Consider the following 14,508-nt stretch of genomic DNA (forward strand, 5'->3'; position numbering starts at 1 on the left):
CTAATGGGGGATTGGACTGGGTACCTACCTTTTCTCTCCTTCATATTCAAACTTGATCCTGACGTTTCGCTGCTGAAAGAAAAAGCAGAGAATGGTGAGGTCCCAAACTGCATCCTGGATTGACTCAGAGATCCACAGCTGACAGGAGTTCCCAGGGAGACTCCCCTGACTCCATTAGGCATCTGTTTATCTAGGGCCAAGCTGTCTGGTGGACTCACAGACTTTGGGACACCCCACATTGCTGAGGAATGTGCTTGTCAAAAAATAAGTTCTTCTATAAGCAAGAAGATACACACCTGTACAACTGTTTTAGTCAAATGCATTCATAAAGTGAAAAATTGTGGATGTCCTGAGCTCACTTGGGAGCAAGGCACTATTATCAAAGAGGCCAACATGTTAAGTGTCTGATGCCTGCCCACTTTCAGCATTTCCCATGGTTTCACCCCAGTACTTTTCTATTAGAAACCCAAAAAAACAAAGCTCAGAGGGTATTTACTATAATACAGGAATATTTGGGGCAAAGAATTAAGAAGTAAAGGCAAGCACTCTCTAATGCAAGTGGAGACAGTCTAGGATTTTAAAGCCAACAGTGCTAAGATGGTTGTAGGGCTGGTTGCTATTTTGTTAGAACCAACAAAATGCAAAGTGCATCAGGCCCAATACACAGCAAATGCCCACCCTGAACTGACCCATTGCTCACCTCAAGAGAAACCACAACATTTGCCCAAAGAAGAGCCAGCGGAGTCACAGGCACACTGGACACACAGCTGTGCAGGGACCAGTAAAAGCCACTTCTCCCATCCTCTATTTGTGCATATTTGGCAGCAATCAAGACCACAAGGAGCCTTTTCATTCCTTCAGCTTCTCAGACCAAGTCTGAGCCAAACATCCCTCTAGCATCCCTTAGATCATTCCAGGACTTTCTGATGGTCTCCAACACAGATCAAAACCCTCTTTACTTCCCAGACCAGGTCTAGTCACCCCACTTAACCAGCATTTTATCCCCCACAGTGCCCACAAGCCTCTTCAAACAGTTCTCTTCCCATAGAGAGAGAAGTATTGGCCACCTCCCTCCGAGGTGTAACCCCAGGGAGGGCTCGGTCCCGCGCCGCCGGCATCTCACAGGGATAACTCCCAACTGGGTGGGTGACAGCCCTTCCTGAGCACAGGACTTATCTCTGGGCCTGGGCTGCCAGCATGTGAAGGCACACTTTCCATCCTCTCAGAGGGAAAGCAGAGCTGCAATGAAACAGCTTTGTTCCTAATGAGGAAAACGAGCTGGACGGGCGCCCTTCGGTTTATTTTTAAACTGACAGCTCCTCGAGTTCTGCAAACACCCACCGAAATTCAGGAAGTCGAGGCTGGAGGCGATTCTGTTGAAAAGCTTAAACAGATTCAGGGTAAACACATTGGATCACCCAAAACACATCCTTGTTATCTCTGCCTGTGGCATTTTCTGTGTTTTCGGAAGGGCTGGGAAGAACCAGTGCTGGGACAGTCACCAAATGGGGCACTCCAGCAGTGATACAGGCCTGTGCTAAACAGGCACTTACATCACCTCAGTGGCTATAGCCAGTTCTCCAGACCCACAAAGTTTGGACAGCCTCCAGGTTTATTTCCAGAACCAGGCCCAACTTGTAAAAATACCAGATTAATTCTAAACCAGTCCAAAATTCAAAAGGAGAAGAGATGACCATAACCAACCTAGTGCTGAAGGTACAAGTCATTCTGCAGAGACAGGCAAATACAGGTGGGGTTGCCACCTTGGATTACCTGTGTTGGAAAAGAAAAGATATAGGCTCTTTTATGCCAATTTTTAATTGCACATGCCTCTCTGAGCAGGCCTGGCTGGTTCATCCCTCCTGGATGCTGGCAATAAATTGGCCAGTGTAGGTTCACTGACTGTAACACCACAAAACCCTTCTCTAAAGAAAGGGAGAAAAAAAATCAGGGCAAGGAACTTTTGAGGTTTCTCCTTACAAAGGAGCAGGACGTGGAAGGGGAAGAGCTCACACAGCTCTGGCCTCACTGCAGGAAACCTTTCAAAACACAGGTTTCACTTTCAGCACAGCCCCAAATGCTGCACCGAGCTGGGATGTAGCACACGCTGCCTGGTTGTGCTGAGCATCACAGATTTCACAGACAAACAAGTTTTGAAAAACAGCTTGTGGCTGGAAGATGTCAGAACACTTGTCTAAAGCTCCAGAGAGAGAAGAAAAATGGAAAAAAAAAAAAAAAAAAAAAAAAAAAAAAAAGAGCCACAACCCTGCTGCATCCTTTTCTTCTACATCAACAACAAGGCTAATGTGCCATGGCCCGATGCCAGCAGAAGGACGCCAGCTGCCCCACACTGCTCTACTCCTGAGAAGAGCCACAAACACACTGACTGCAACAGGGAAATGAAAACCCACTTCATTACTTAATTAGATAACATTTTTCTTCAGTATAAAGCACATTAACCTCTTGCCTCCCTCAAGGAAAGCAAGACCTTTAGCTAGCAAGTGTTTGGAAGATGGATAAATTAATATTTATCAGTCTGAGAAGTTGATTACAGTTTAATTTTTCAGACTTCCCTTGTCTTTCTCATATTTTTGACCCACAGCTCAAGCTGAATTCATCACTGCTATCAGCAACAAATACTTTTTTTCTTTTAAAGAAAAAAAAAAAAAGAGTGGGCAGTGCCCAAAGTACTAGGAAATCTCAAGGGATGCAAAGCACTTCCTAAATGCTGGAGCAGGCTGTGATTTCTAACACCCGTGGAAGTCTGGTTTGGAGCAACTGGTTTAAGATTACACAGGGAGCCTGGGGCACTGCCAAGAGCTGGAGCAGAACCTCATGTGAGTCTGCACCCAGACTCAAATGAACAATCAGGGGGAATGCAGGACCAGCACCTTCTCTGTCAGGAACTCAACACAGTGTGCAAATGTCGAGGTGGAAGAGGTGTGGGTGGTAGAGGCTGCTGGGCCCTACTCACTTCTGCAATTTTGTGAGGAATGTGACTCCCCCTTGCACAAGCCAGGTGTATTATTTACTGTCCCTCCCATCAGGTGTCACACGAGGTCAAGGGCAGCCCTGTTCTCCTTCAATCAAGAGGTCCTTAGTGGATATAGGAGAACAAGCTGTGACATCCAAAGGCCTGTGTTAAAATACAGTACAGCAGAGCAGTAAAGCCAGTCACAGGCACCAGCCTTAAACCCTGAGCTCTGGCAGAGCACTTAAACAACATTTTCATCAGCACTGTGAGAGTTCAGGCAGGTAATGGAGCAAGCAAGGGAAACTGAGGCACAAAGGCAGGAGGGGCTTTGGATAAGGGTATGAAGAGAGAGCCCAGCCTAGGGAGGAGAAGGCTCCATGGAGACCTTATTGCAGCATTTCAATGTATAAAAGGGACTTTATAAGATGGAGAGAGACTTTTTACCTGGTCCAGTAGTGACTGGATGAGGGCAACAGTTTTCAACAGCAAGAGGCTAGACTGAGGTTGGATATAAGGAAGAAATTTTCTGCTCTTGGGTTGATCAGACACTGGAATAGGTTGCCCAGAAAAGCTGTGGATGCCCCATCCCTGGAAGCGTTCAAGGTCGGGTTGGACTGAGCAACCTGGTCTAGCGACAGATATCCCTGCCCACAGCAGACAGGCTGGATTTTAACAGCTTCCCAGCCCAAACCATTCTGTGATTCACTCTCTGAAGCAGAACAGTGGTAGAGAGAGGCACAGAACTGAGGTGCTCGGCCTCCTGGGCTGTATGTACTGAGCAGCTTTCCCTCTCCGTGTGCGCTTCCGTACGACGCGGGGCACGGAGGAGCCCACGGCCCGGCTGGCGCCTGCAGACCCTGCTGCGACACAAACAAAACCAGCGACAGCCCTGACAGGAAATACCACAGTCATTCCCTTCATTTCTACAAGAATTTCTTCTCCAAAATACTTGTCCCGGCATTTCCTCCAGCCCTGCTAACAAATGGTATTTTACTCTTTCTTGCCATATTCCTCCAAAAGGAAAAAGCAAATCCACTGCCGTGGCCACAAACCCACTGCCATCTTTCCAGGCTTTCCTTGAGGTATTTTTAGCTCTTTCCTCAAAACTTCTGATTCCACAGAAAAAAAGACCACAACTGCCAAGCCTCAGAAAGAGAATTCAATGGGAATTCAAAGACAAAAGGGGCAACTTTTGCCTCTTGGCTAGGGACCATGTACCCCAGCGGGCTTGGCCAAGCTCCGTCCCTCAGAGCTGGAGCAACAGCCCTGTGTGCTGGTTTAGATTAAGGAAAACGTTGGAAAAGAATGGAAAAAGTGTTTCCAAACGAGGTGAATCATGATCTTATACAGAGATCCCTGAAGAGCTGACTGCTGTTTGTAATAAAAGCACACACGGAGAGCAGGAAAACAAGCAGTTAGTCCTAAAATGGAAGTGGCTCTGGAGGAGCAGAAGGTGCTAAGAACCCTCTCTGCTGAACAGCCAGGGGGTTGCTCAAACTGGGGTACAAGTCCAAGCTGAGCAATGCCCATGGAGAAAGCTAATGGCAGAGGCAGGTAGGCAGCCAGAAGAGGAGCCAGCCCTTCCATGCCTTTGTCACCAAAACAACTAAAACTGCCACTCTGGAAAATCCCAGACCAGCACAAATTCAAAGATTCCCCCCATCATGTCCTCTCCTCCTCCTAAACTCAGCTGCCATCAGAAACAGCATTCTGTGCAGACCCCACCTCTGTGGCTCGCTTTAAAGCTGCTCCTGTCAAATCCAACCAGAGGACAGCTTTGCCCATGCTGAGACATCACAGGGATGGGGCTTTTGGAGCACTTCTCCAACCCAAATCCACAGTTGCCTCACAAACCAGCTGGGACAAAGCCTCTGACTTCAGCATAAACCCCTCTGTGGTCAGGAAAAATCATCACAAGGGGCTTCCTATTCCCTTTGGTGCTGCTCCAAGAGGGTCTCATTCCAGCCTTACTCATATCCACCCACGAGACCCCAGGCACTTATTTTGCCTCTGTTTCCCCCTTGGGTAATACAGGGGCAATGAAATACACTCACTTTTGCGTGCCACAGGGTAATCAGAGGGATAATTTTCACTTCTCTTATTTTCTACTTGCTGGATTAGGAAACACTGAGAAAACCCCGCAGAGCCGTGCAGGCATTAGCGCTCGAGTTACTCCCTTTGTACAAAGCCACAAAGCGGTGGGATTCCTCCTCAGCTCCTGGCACTGGCTAAGAGGAATCAGCACCACAGGGCCAGGCTGGGGGGACTCCTACACTTCCCCAAGGTGCAGGTTGTTTGCATCAGCCCTGTGCTCGCCCCTGCCCTCAGCAGCAGGACATTCTTACACGCCAGACAGCTGGAGCGCGGCCCCAGACCGCAAGAGGAGATGACTAATCCACGTCATTGGGAATTATCTGCACAGAGCCCCCACGCACACCGGGTTATTCAGCGATCAGACAGAAAGGAGTTTGTCTGGCATTGCCCCCTTCTCATTTCAGGGGTGGAAAGCACGATATATCCCAGTCCCCCTGGATTCTTGCAGCTTGCTTTCCTCTGAAAGCAAGTCCAGCACCTGAGCAGCTCAGAGAGCAGTGGAAAGATGATGTCTAGAAGGGTCACTGCTGCCTGCTACAGACATTTCTGTTTCAGACAGCAGCAGAAATCACAGGCTTCAAAATGTTTATCTAAAACCACCCACCTGACAGGGAATAGCTTTTATCCAGCTGGATTTCTCATTGGTATCACCCTCTTCACATCCAAGTCAGCTCCACACACAGACATGGGAAAGCCTCTTAAGTCCTTGGGACTTCCCTGCCTTTGCCATCTCCAGCCAAGGTTCTCACAGTCAGTGCTGCTCCCCAGGTGGGGAAATCCCTGCAGATTCCCATCTTCCCCCATCCACATCATATTCCCCAAATGCAAAACAGGTGATAAAGCCTAACTCCTTTTTCAGGCTGCTCAAAGACCCACAGAGAGCCCTACAAAATGAGCTGTATTTTACCAGAGTTATGAGCAAGCCTTGTCTTGCATCCAGCTTGCCAAATAGAAGAGAGTCCAGAGGTAATTTACTAGAAGAACAACTTTTTAGGACAGTCTGACATTTGATGTACTTGGAGAAATATTTCTTACAAATATTTAATTGCCGTGGGAGAACTTGCCATCATGATTAAGGTGGCAGAGGAGTTGCTGGCTGTCATCGGCTGTGACAGAGGCCCACTGACAACCAGCTTCATGCTGCCAGTTGCCAAGTGCTATTTATAGAAATGAATGTATGTGCACAGAAATAGATACAAAATAAATGCTAATTTAATTGCTCTTTTCTCCCTCCATCCTTTTGTTCAGGATTTCTTAATTATTTGGGGTTTCCATTCTTATTCTTTAATGCAGATCTTCATTCTTCTGTTTCCTCCATCCCCTCTTAAGAGACATTTTTATAAACAAACTCCTTTGTTCAGTCCAAGAGATAGCCTGAAAGGACTCCTTCCAGCCATGCCAGAGGATGCACAAGGAATCACAGAGTGATTAAAGTCATAACAGAGGAATACCAGTGCAGAAGTTGCTCTAGGAGCACTGTCAGAATGATCCCTCTGTTCCCAAAGAATGGCTCTGCTTTAACATGGGGAAGGAAAAGTGTGTCCATGTGTGTCCCTGTAATTCCCACAAGGCAGAGAGGTAGGACGATGCAGTGGCTGCCACACCTAACCAGGACTCAGCAGACTCCAGCTCAGCCATCACATCTGCTGCCAGCTGCCTGGGCAATTCAAGGGAGGAAAATCATCCCCACTGTGCTGTTCTCATTTCCAGCTTGTTCTGCCATGAGGCACTGCACATCCAGAAACCCAACCTTCACCCTAAGCTCGTTTGTGAGGGAAGAAAACTAAGAAAAGAAGGATTTTCACGAAATTTGCCAAAGGATGTTCATTTCTTAAGATGATCTGAAGCAAAACTATCGATATTTTGGGAAAGAAATATTTTGGAGCACACACCACCACAGGCTGTTTTCTTGTGTGGCCCAGGCCTACCAGGAATACAATCTGGCAGGATTCAAACTTCAGCTTGTGTCCAGAGAGCACTAAGGAAGCCCTCCAGGAGACAGGAATGAGATAGCACTTCAGTTGTGTTTCTCTGTGTACCAAAAAACTGCAGCAAGCCACAGAGAACTGGCTAGCTAGCCAACACATTCTTGTTTAACTCTGTCTTTCAGTGGAAATTTGGAACACTGACTAAAGGATTCCCATGCCTCAGAAAAAACATTTTTCCACAGAAAAAGAAATATTATTTTATTAATCTAACAACTGAACTCCCAGACCCAAGTAGCTCAACATGAGCAGGTTGCTGCAGGGCCTCATGAGAGGCACCAACAATGAGATAACCAAGAGGACATTTTATCACCAAAGTTTCCCTGTGCCTCACTCCCCCTCCAAGAAGGGGGGACTGTGCAGGGCATCCCTCAGCCCAACCAGCCAACCTAACCACAGGGAAAAATAAAAAATAAAAAGGGAAAACCAAGTGCCAAAGGAACAACAAATCACCAGCACAATGACAGCATTTCAAAGCAATCTCTTCCCCACATCAATTTCTGTCCTAAAAACAAGGAAACAAAACTCCTAAAAGTGACCCAAACAAGCTGATTAAACTCAGCTGCAAACACGAACCAAGTCCCCACTAATTCCACCTCCTCTGGCCACTCCCCACGTCCCAAACTTGCCTCCCGCCATCCCGCGAGCCAGACGTGTTCCAGCCAGTCCAATTTAGTGAGGCAACAATTCAACATCCTCCAACGCCCTTCATCTCCTGGGGCCTGCTGGTCTGAACCCTCAGCTCTGGATGCGCGAGGAGAGCGGGATCCTGACCATCCACATCTCCTCCATCAGAGAGCTCTGAGCAACCCTGAGCATGCAGCTACGGCTGCTCCACTTACGGGTAAAAAGAAAAATCATGAAGGGGGAAGTGTTCCTCCAAGCATCAACGCTGTGATAAGAAGGAAAGTCTGATTCCTGCTATAATAAAAATCAAACACAAGTGGCAGCCAACTATTCTAAAGCTGATACCAGAGCACGGCGTAACTCCACCGGTGATTTATAAATGAAGATGCAGAGTGGATGGGTTGTGGGTAGGGACTTGATTGCAAGATGCCAACTTTATGTAGATAAGAATTCAGTCAATGAGAACTACCACTTTCCTTATTTTTGACTAATTATCTGGTTAACTGTCTATGTGCTGCATTACAGCCCAGGTCTCAAAAACGACAGTAGGGATTTTCCCCCATTGCGCAAAACAAACGTGTAATTTAAGAGGAGCCTGAAAAGTTTTGCTACCCTGAAAGCAACCCGAGCTGGCTCAGCACGGTCCCCACCCACCACCACACACAAGATGCTGCCCTCGGAGCCATCCAAAGCTGCACAGGGTTTTCTGCTCTGCCTGCAGCTGCAGGGAGCCAGCCCCGAGTTTCTCTGGTCAGTTCTGTAAACATCTTGGACTTATTTCAGCATGAGCTGAACACAAACCCAGTGATTCAACTTGGACAGCTGCTACTGCCAGGACACACTTTGAAACAAGACATGCACACGTGTTTTCGTCTGCATATGGCTGGGAAGTCCAGAGGGATTTGGGAAGGGATTTTTCCTCTCTGCACCCAGACTTCTTTGTAGCACAAGTGCCATTAAAAAAACGCATGACAACAGTAAATGACAATTTGTTTTCTTCCATGCTAGGCATCCAGCAATTGCAGAGTTGACTGCAAGCTCACTCTAAACCATAGCACTAGAGGTGGAATTCCAAGTGGATTTGCTGCCATACTTCTCCAGTTGTCCTAACCTTTTTCTTCCTTTCTTTCTTGCTATTTTGACAACTGAATTCTTTCTTCACAACTTTTACGTTCACATAACACTTATTCCATACACAAGCAGGCTATTAAATTCACTTCAGCTATTGTATTGATGTCAGCAAACAATTTCTGACATTGCTCAAGGGACAACGTTTTTTGCTCACCAAAACAACTCTGAATGTGCAACAGGGCCAAAACCTTTGGGTTTAGGAGCATAAAGAAAAACAGCAGTAATTCATAATTAAACACTTTATATAAGAATGACACTACTCCTCCCCAAAGAGCCTGGGTGTCTACAGCTCAGAATTGGCAGCCTATCTTTCAAATATCTTAAGTAAAATGTGCACATAATAAATATTGTATTTCATTAACGCTGTCAATAGAAAACAATTGACTTATCCAAGTCCTGAAGCTGTACAGCCTGAAACAAGTTCTGCCGCTTTCAGAACTAAACAACAGTTAGAAGTGCCTTGAGGTAAGAATTGAGATTTAAACCCAGTTTCAGGCTCAGTTGTGAATAATTGTGAATAATTTGGGGCATCACTCTTCTCTGCTTCTCTGTGATATAGGGATGCCTGTAACTTCCTTTCAGCCCTTCAAAAAGAGCTCATGAAGCTTGTAACTTGGTAAAATTATGATATTTCTGATGTGCTGAGCACCTGTTAACTTCAGTTCTAATATTTAAACTCTGCTCTGCCAGCATGGCAAGCACCAAGCCCACCTCTTTGGTCTGCTGGAGTTTGGGGTGGACTAAAGAAGCAATGCCTTACCTGTTTGTTAGAGTGGACACTGTTTTTATTCCTGTTGTTGTCCAGCAGCCCCCCACATTTGCCCAACGCTGCCAAATCCTTCATAATAGAGTGCAGAGCTTCTTCTTCATCTGCAAAAGAAGAGACAACTGAAGTGTGGAAGACAACCCTGCCCTCAGATGTACAGAGTGAAAATATAGCACTGCAAATATAAACTTTCAGCACAAATGGATCAAAAGACACAACGTCAAGCCTTCCTATTAAGAGAGGCATTCCAAGACCACACCAAAGTCTCTTCTAGCCCATCCTGTCTTAAAAAATACAGGTTCCTACATCACAGATGAGACAAATAATGAGATCTCATTGCCCCCACCTGAAAGTGCTTGCAAGAAAGCTGGAGAGGGACTCTTGATAAGGGGATGCAGTGATAGGACACAAGGAAATGCCTTTTAATTGAAAGAGGGCAGGTTTAGATTGGATATTAGGAAGAAATTTTCCTCTGTGAGGGTGGTGAGGCCCTGATTGTCTAGAGAAGCTGTGGCTGCCCTATCCCTGGAAGCGTCCGAAGCCAGGCTGGATGGGGTTTGGAGCAACCTGGAATAGTGGAAGGTGCCTCTGCCCATGGCAGGGATCACTACCCATGGCAGTGGATCCACTTTGTGAGGTGAAAGTTGATGCTCTACAGGACAGAAACCTTTCAGAACCTGGCAAGCTCACAGCAGCAGGTGAGAGAGCACAACACAGTTCTTCATCTCTGCCTTTCCTCTTCCTTCATTAAAGGTGGACAAGACCCACAACTGACTTGCAAAACCAGAGGCAGTGAGAAACCAGGGGAGAGGCCAAGGAATCCATGAAAAGAGAGAAACTCAGCAATGCTGCATAGAAGACACTGGAAGCCTGCATGGGATTTCTGATTCTGCAGTAATGGGAGAACTTTGAGGGACCCATTGGATCTGAAACCAATCTCCTTCTTTTCAACACTTTGGCATCTGTGGCTGTGGCCTCTTAAAGCAGCTATAAAGGATTACACTGGAAAATACCAACTGCAAGAACTAAGAACCCTGTCAAGACTTAGGGCAGGGCACACTCGTTAGTGAAAACCCACTGCACACTCCATGTTTGCGGTACAGTCAAGGCAAGTGGGAGGCACATGCAGCTATTACTGTAAAAAATACGAATACAGCTACAAATCTTGTCTGAAAATTAGTGTCTCCAGGGACAGAAACACCCCTACACCAGGCCAGCCTGCAGATTTAACTCAAAGTCCAAAAATATGTGAAAAATTACAAAAACTGTATGAAATCAGACAGGACTGGGCCCAAATACTGAGGATCTTTCCCCAAGGAGGTGTATGTCCTGGATCCTCGTGCTCAGAGACAACATCCTCTCCTCTTTTTCTGCTCTTCCTGCTGGGTTCTATCAAGATTGAAGCTATGAAAAAAAAACCCAAATACATGAGAAAAAGACTCCTCGTGCGTGCTGTGCTCCCAGAGCATATTAAAGAAATAAGGAGAAAAATTGGGGGAAAATGCTTAAAATCCAGTCTCACATTTCAGAGCTCAGAAATGATCTCCAATGTCTACACCAAACGATCTGGATAAAGCCTACATTTTCCTGTAGGCAATGTGTGTATACATATTTAATATATAAACATATATCTGTACATCCATATTAGATATCTAATTGGCAAAATAATATAATTCATACCAAAGTACATTAAAATGTAATCCCTTTTGCCTTCCACATCTCCCTACTTACTAAAAGCATGGGTGTGTTTTTCCAGAGGAGTGGCAGGGAGCACAGCCTGAAATGCTACAGGAAAAAACTCAAGACAATTTTCAGTTCTAGTTCAGGAAAAAAAAAAAAACAACAACAAAAAAGAAACACATCAAAAATGTCCCCACAGTTTGGGTTTGGGGTGTTTTACTTTTGTTGTTGTTGGTTTGTTTTGGTTTGTTTTTTTTTTTTAAAGGACCTCTGGGACAACCATAGTTTTCCACTGAGATTTTGTAGTAGGAAACTACCCAACACAAAAAAAGAAGGAAAAAAAGCTTTTTTTTTTTTTCTGTGCAGGGGGAAGGGAACAGGGGGAGGGACGAGCTAAAACAAACCCACAAAAACAAAACCCCCTTACGCCGCCCTCCAGGAATTTTCCACCAAAGCTCTAATCTCTACAGTGCCCCTCACCCCTTTCTTTTTTTCCAGCAAGTGACAACAAAAGTTTCCTGAACTGCCTGACACAAAACACAATCTGTAATGTCACGGGCCAACAGGGCCAGCAGGCAGAGGCAGAGCCTGGCTTTGGGAGCAAAACCACCCAATTCACCACCCCTCTCCCATCTCCAAACCTCCCTGGCCATGGCCAGCAGCATCTTCCAGGAGAGGAATCTCTGGTAAACAGTCACCAGTGCCCTGGTTTATATGACACTGTCTTCCTCCTCTATCTACACACCAATTTTGCCAAAACTTTTTATAACAGACTTCCAAGTCCACCAAACACAGGTTTAAAAATTCCTGGTGCTGCAAAGCCAGTTCATGATAAGTCACATTTCTTAGGAAGTCAGGTTACAAATCTCTGCCAGAAGTGACTTTTTGCATCTCTCCAAATATAGCAAAGCAAGGAGAACCCACTTGCTTTCAGTAACTGCTTAAATTCAGCCAGTTTCCAGAAATACCCAACCATCAACTTAATTGGCCCAGAATCAGTGGTGTAAAACTGAGCTCCAGTTGTCCTGAATAGGTACGGAAGGAAAAAAAAAAGAAAAAGCTACTTCTTGTATTTGACTGTCAAATCAGCACTCTAATTCCTCTATCTACTAAAAAAACTGAAGCAAAAGAGCATTCTAAAAAGCTTTTGAGGATTTTTAACTACAAAACATGAGTGTTTGTTGTCAAAAAACTAAAATACTAAATGACACAACTGCTACAAAATAAGATAAGAAAACTTCTTCCTATACAAGCAGGAAAGGTTGTTTTCTGCTGCCAGAGGGTGAAAGATGACTTAAGCACAAGCAGAAATACAGTATTTCCTTGAACTAACATATTTCTATGTGCTTAAGTATTTTTCAACTGCTTTTAACAGTGTGTTTTTACTCTAAGAGAACTGCAATTTCAGAGAGGCAATGACCACAGCTGTTCAAAACAAAACCCCCCACACCAGGCTCTGAAGCAACTTCTGAGCAGCAGCAGCACAATTTGCATCATCGGTTGCAAAACCGACACTTCCCAGTCCTCTTCAGGACAGCTTTGCACAGGGACTGATACTTTCCAGACTGAACCTCTTGCCCATCCTAATTACTGCTCTTGGGGTCTCCAAGCTGACTCCCAAGAAGGGTGGAGAACTTTGTTCCATGGAAATACGCAGCCAGCTCAGCCAGTGCAGTCAAAATTCAAACAAGCACTGAAGCTAACAGGATAATTAAATCCAAATGCCACTCCCAAGCCTTTCCAGCAAAAGGGGTGTCACAGGCTGCTCCTTCTCTGTTTGGCTGGGTTTGAGCCAGGAGAGGGTGAAGGATGGATGGCTCTACCAGGGACAAAATGCCAATTGTCAGGAATCCCGTGCCCAAGGGACAGGAAAAATCCTGCTCTCCTGATCCAGCCCTGGCAGGACCCAAATGTTCTTCAGCCTTGTGAGAAGGCAGCATTGAGGCTGCACAGCAAACACCTCCCCAGGCTTTGCCATGGCTCCAGAACAATACAGCTGCGAGTTGCACAACACCGATGAAGTATCCTCGGAGCTCAGATGGACTTGGGAGCCTCCTGGAAATCTTTGTGCAACGTGAGCAGGTTCCTGCTCCTGAACAACCTCCTGGCCCAGCTCCACTCTGGCATCGTTTTGTACAAATTCACTTAAGGTACTGTGGGTTGACAGGATGAATTGTACAGCAAATCCCACTTGCTCTCCAACACAACATGTAAACAGGATTATTTCTACCATGGAAGATCACGACAGAGAAAAGCTGATTACAGAGACAGCAAAAATGAAACATAAAAATAAATCGTGTTTAGTACTGTCCCTCTGTCCCCAGTGTCTCTTCTTCCATCCTCAGCTCTGTCTTTATTTTCAGCTATTTCCCTTAATAGGAAACTCATTTCTTTCTTCTCTACTTTCCACCGACACACTTAATTTTGTGCTTTATAAATCAGCTTCCTGTGGCAAATCGTGTTTGATCACACTGCCAGCCCACCCAACCAAGGACCACTTCCAACCAAAAATAATACATGTTTCAAAAGATATTAATTTCCCAGAGGTTTGGGGGTGGGGGGATATATCCATAGCCACATAGAAGAGAGGAACACACAGGAGCAGAAAGCCAAGAGCACTCCCAGGAAGCAATGACCAGTGGAGCTCCAGTAGACAGGGTTTATATTTTTATTAAAATACACTCATCCATTTTGGCAGGATCTTATATCAAAACCAGAATGCCTCCTTCTCTCATCAGGTTTTCAGTTCTGCAAGATGTTAAGATTCACAAGTCCCAGGCACTACCAGTATGAATCTGGGGCACCAAAATCAACTAGGGAGTGAAGTCAAAAAGCCAGCAGATGACACATCTCTCTGCCCTTCAGAGACACGCTTCCGGCGTTGCTACATGGCCTTAGGTTCCAGTCTGCATGAGGGAGAGAGGAACCTGGACTTTCAGTCTTAGTACAGCAAGGTCACTGCTCAAAAAGAGAGAAAAAAAAAATTTAAAGGGAGAAATAGAAAGCCTGAAGGTCAACATGGACCACCCAAAACAATTCAAGAGTCAGGAGAAAAAGGAAATGAAGAAGGGACAAAGGAATAATTTAGCTGTGTTCAGATGGTCTAGACACTGCTGTTATTGTTGGCTTCACTAATAGGTCATTGCTAAGAGGCAGTTTATGGTAGTTTCATGAAGCTGCTTCCATCAACACTGAAAAAAAAAAAAAAGCAGCAGCAGCTGGATGAAGCCCACAGGAAAGCCTGCAGAAGT

General features: G+C 45.6%; 1 protein-coding gene across 2 annotated transcripts in view; it reads right to left on the minus strand.

Annotated features, from left to right (window-relative positions):
* Nucleotides 1-14,508, minus strand: part of LOC309583257 (mitogen-activated protein kinase kinase kinase 3-like) — a 75,773-nt gene that overhangs the window by 31,982 nt on the left and 29,283 nt on the right. The window contains exons 3-4 of one of the 2 annotated variants that reach the window (XM_082298848.1): nt 9,572-9,681; nt 29-69 (exon numbers count right to left, since the gene is read on the minus strand). In XM_082298848.1, coding sequence (XP_082154974.1) covers nt 29-69; nt 9,572-9,681 — 151 coding nt within the window. Of the gene's footprint in view, nt 1-28; nt 73-9,571; nt 9,682-14,508 lie in introns of both variants that reach the window. The other variant, XM_082298847.1, reaches the window with a different exon arrangement.

The sequence above is a fragment of the Coloeus monedula genome (assembly GCF_965178545.1).
Source record: "Coloeus monedula genome assembly, chromosome: 1".
Classification (NCBI taxonomy): Eukaryota; Metazoa; Chordata; class Aves; order Passeriformes; family Corvidae; genus Coloeus; species Coloeus monedula.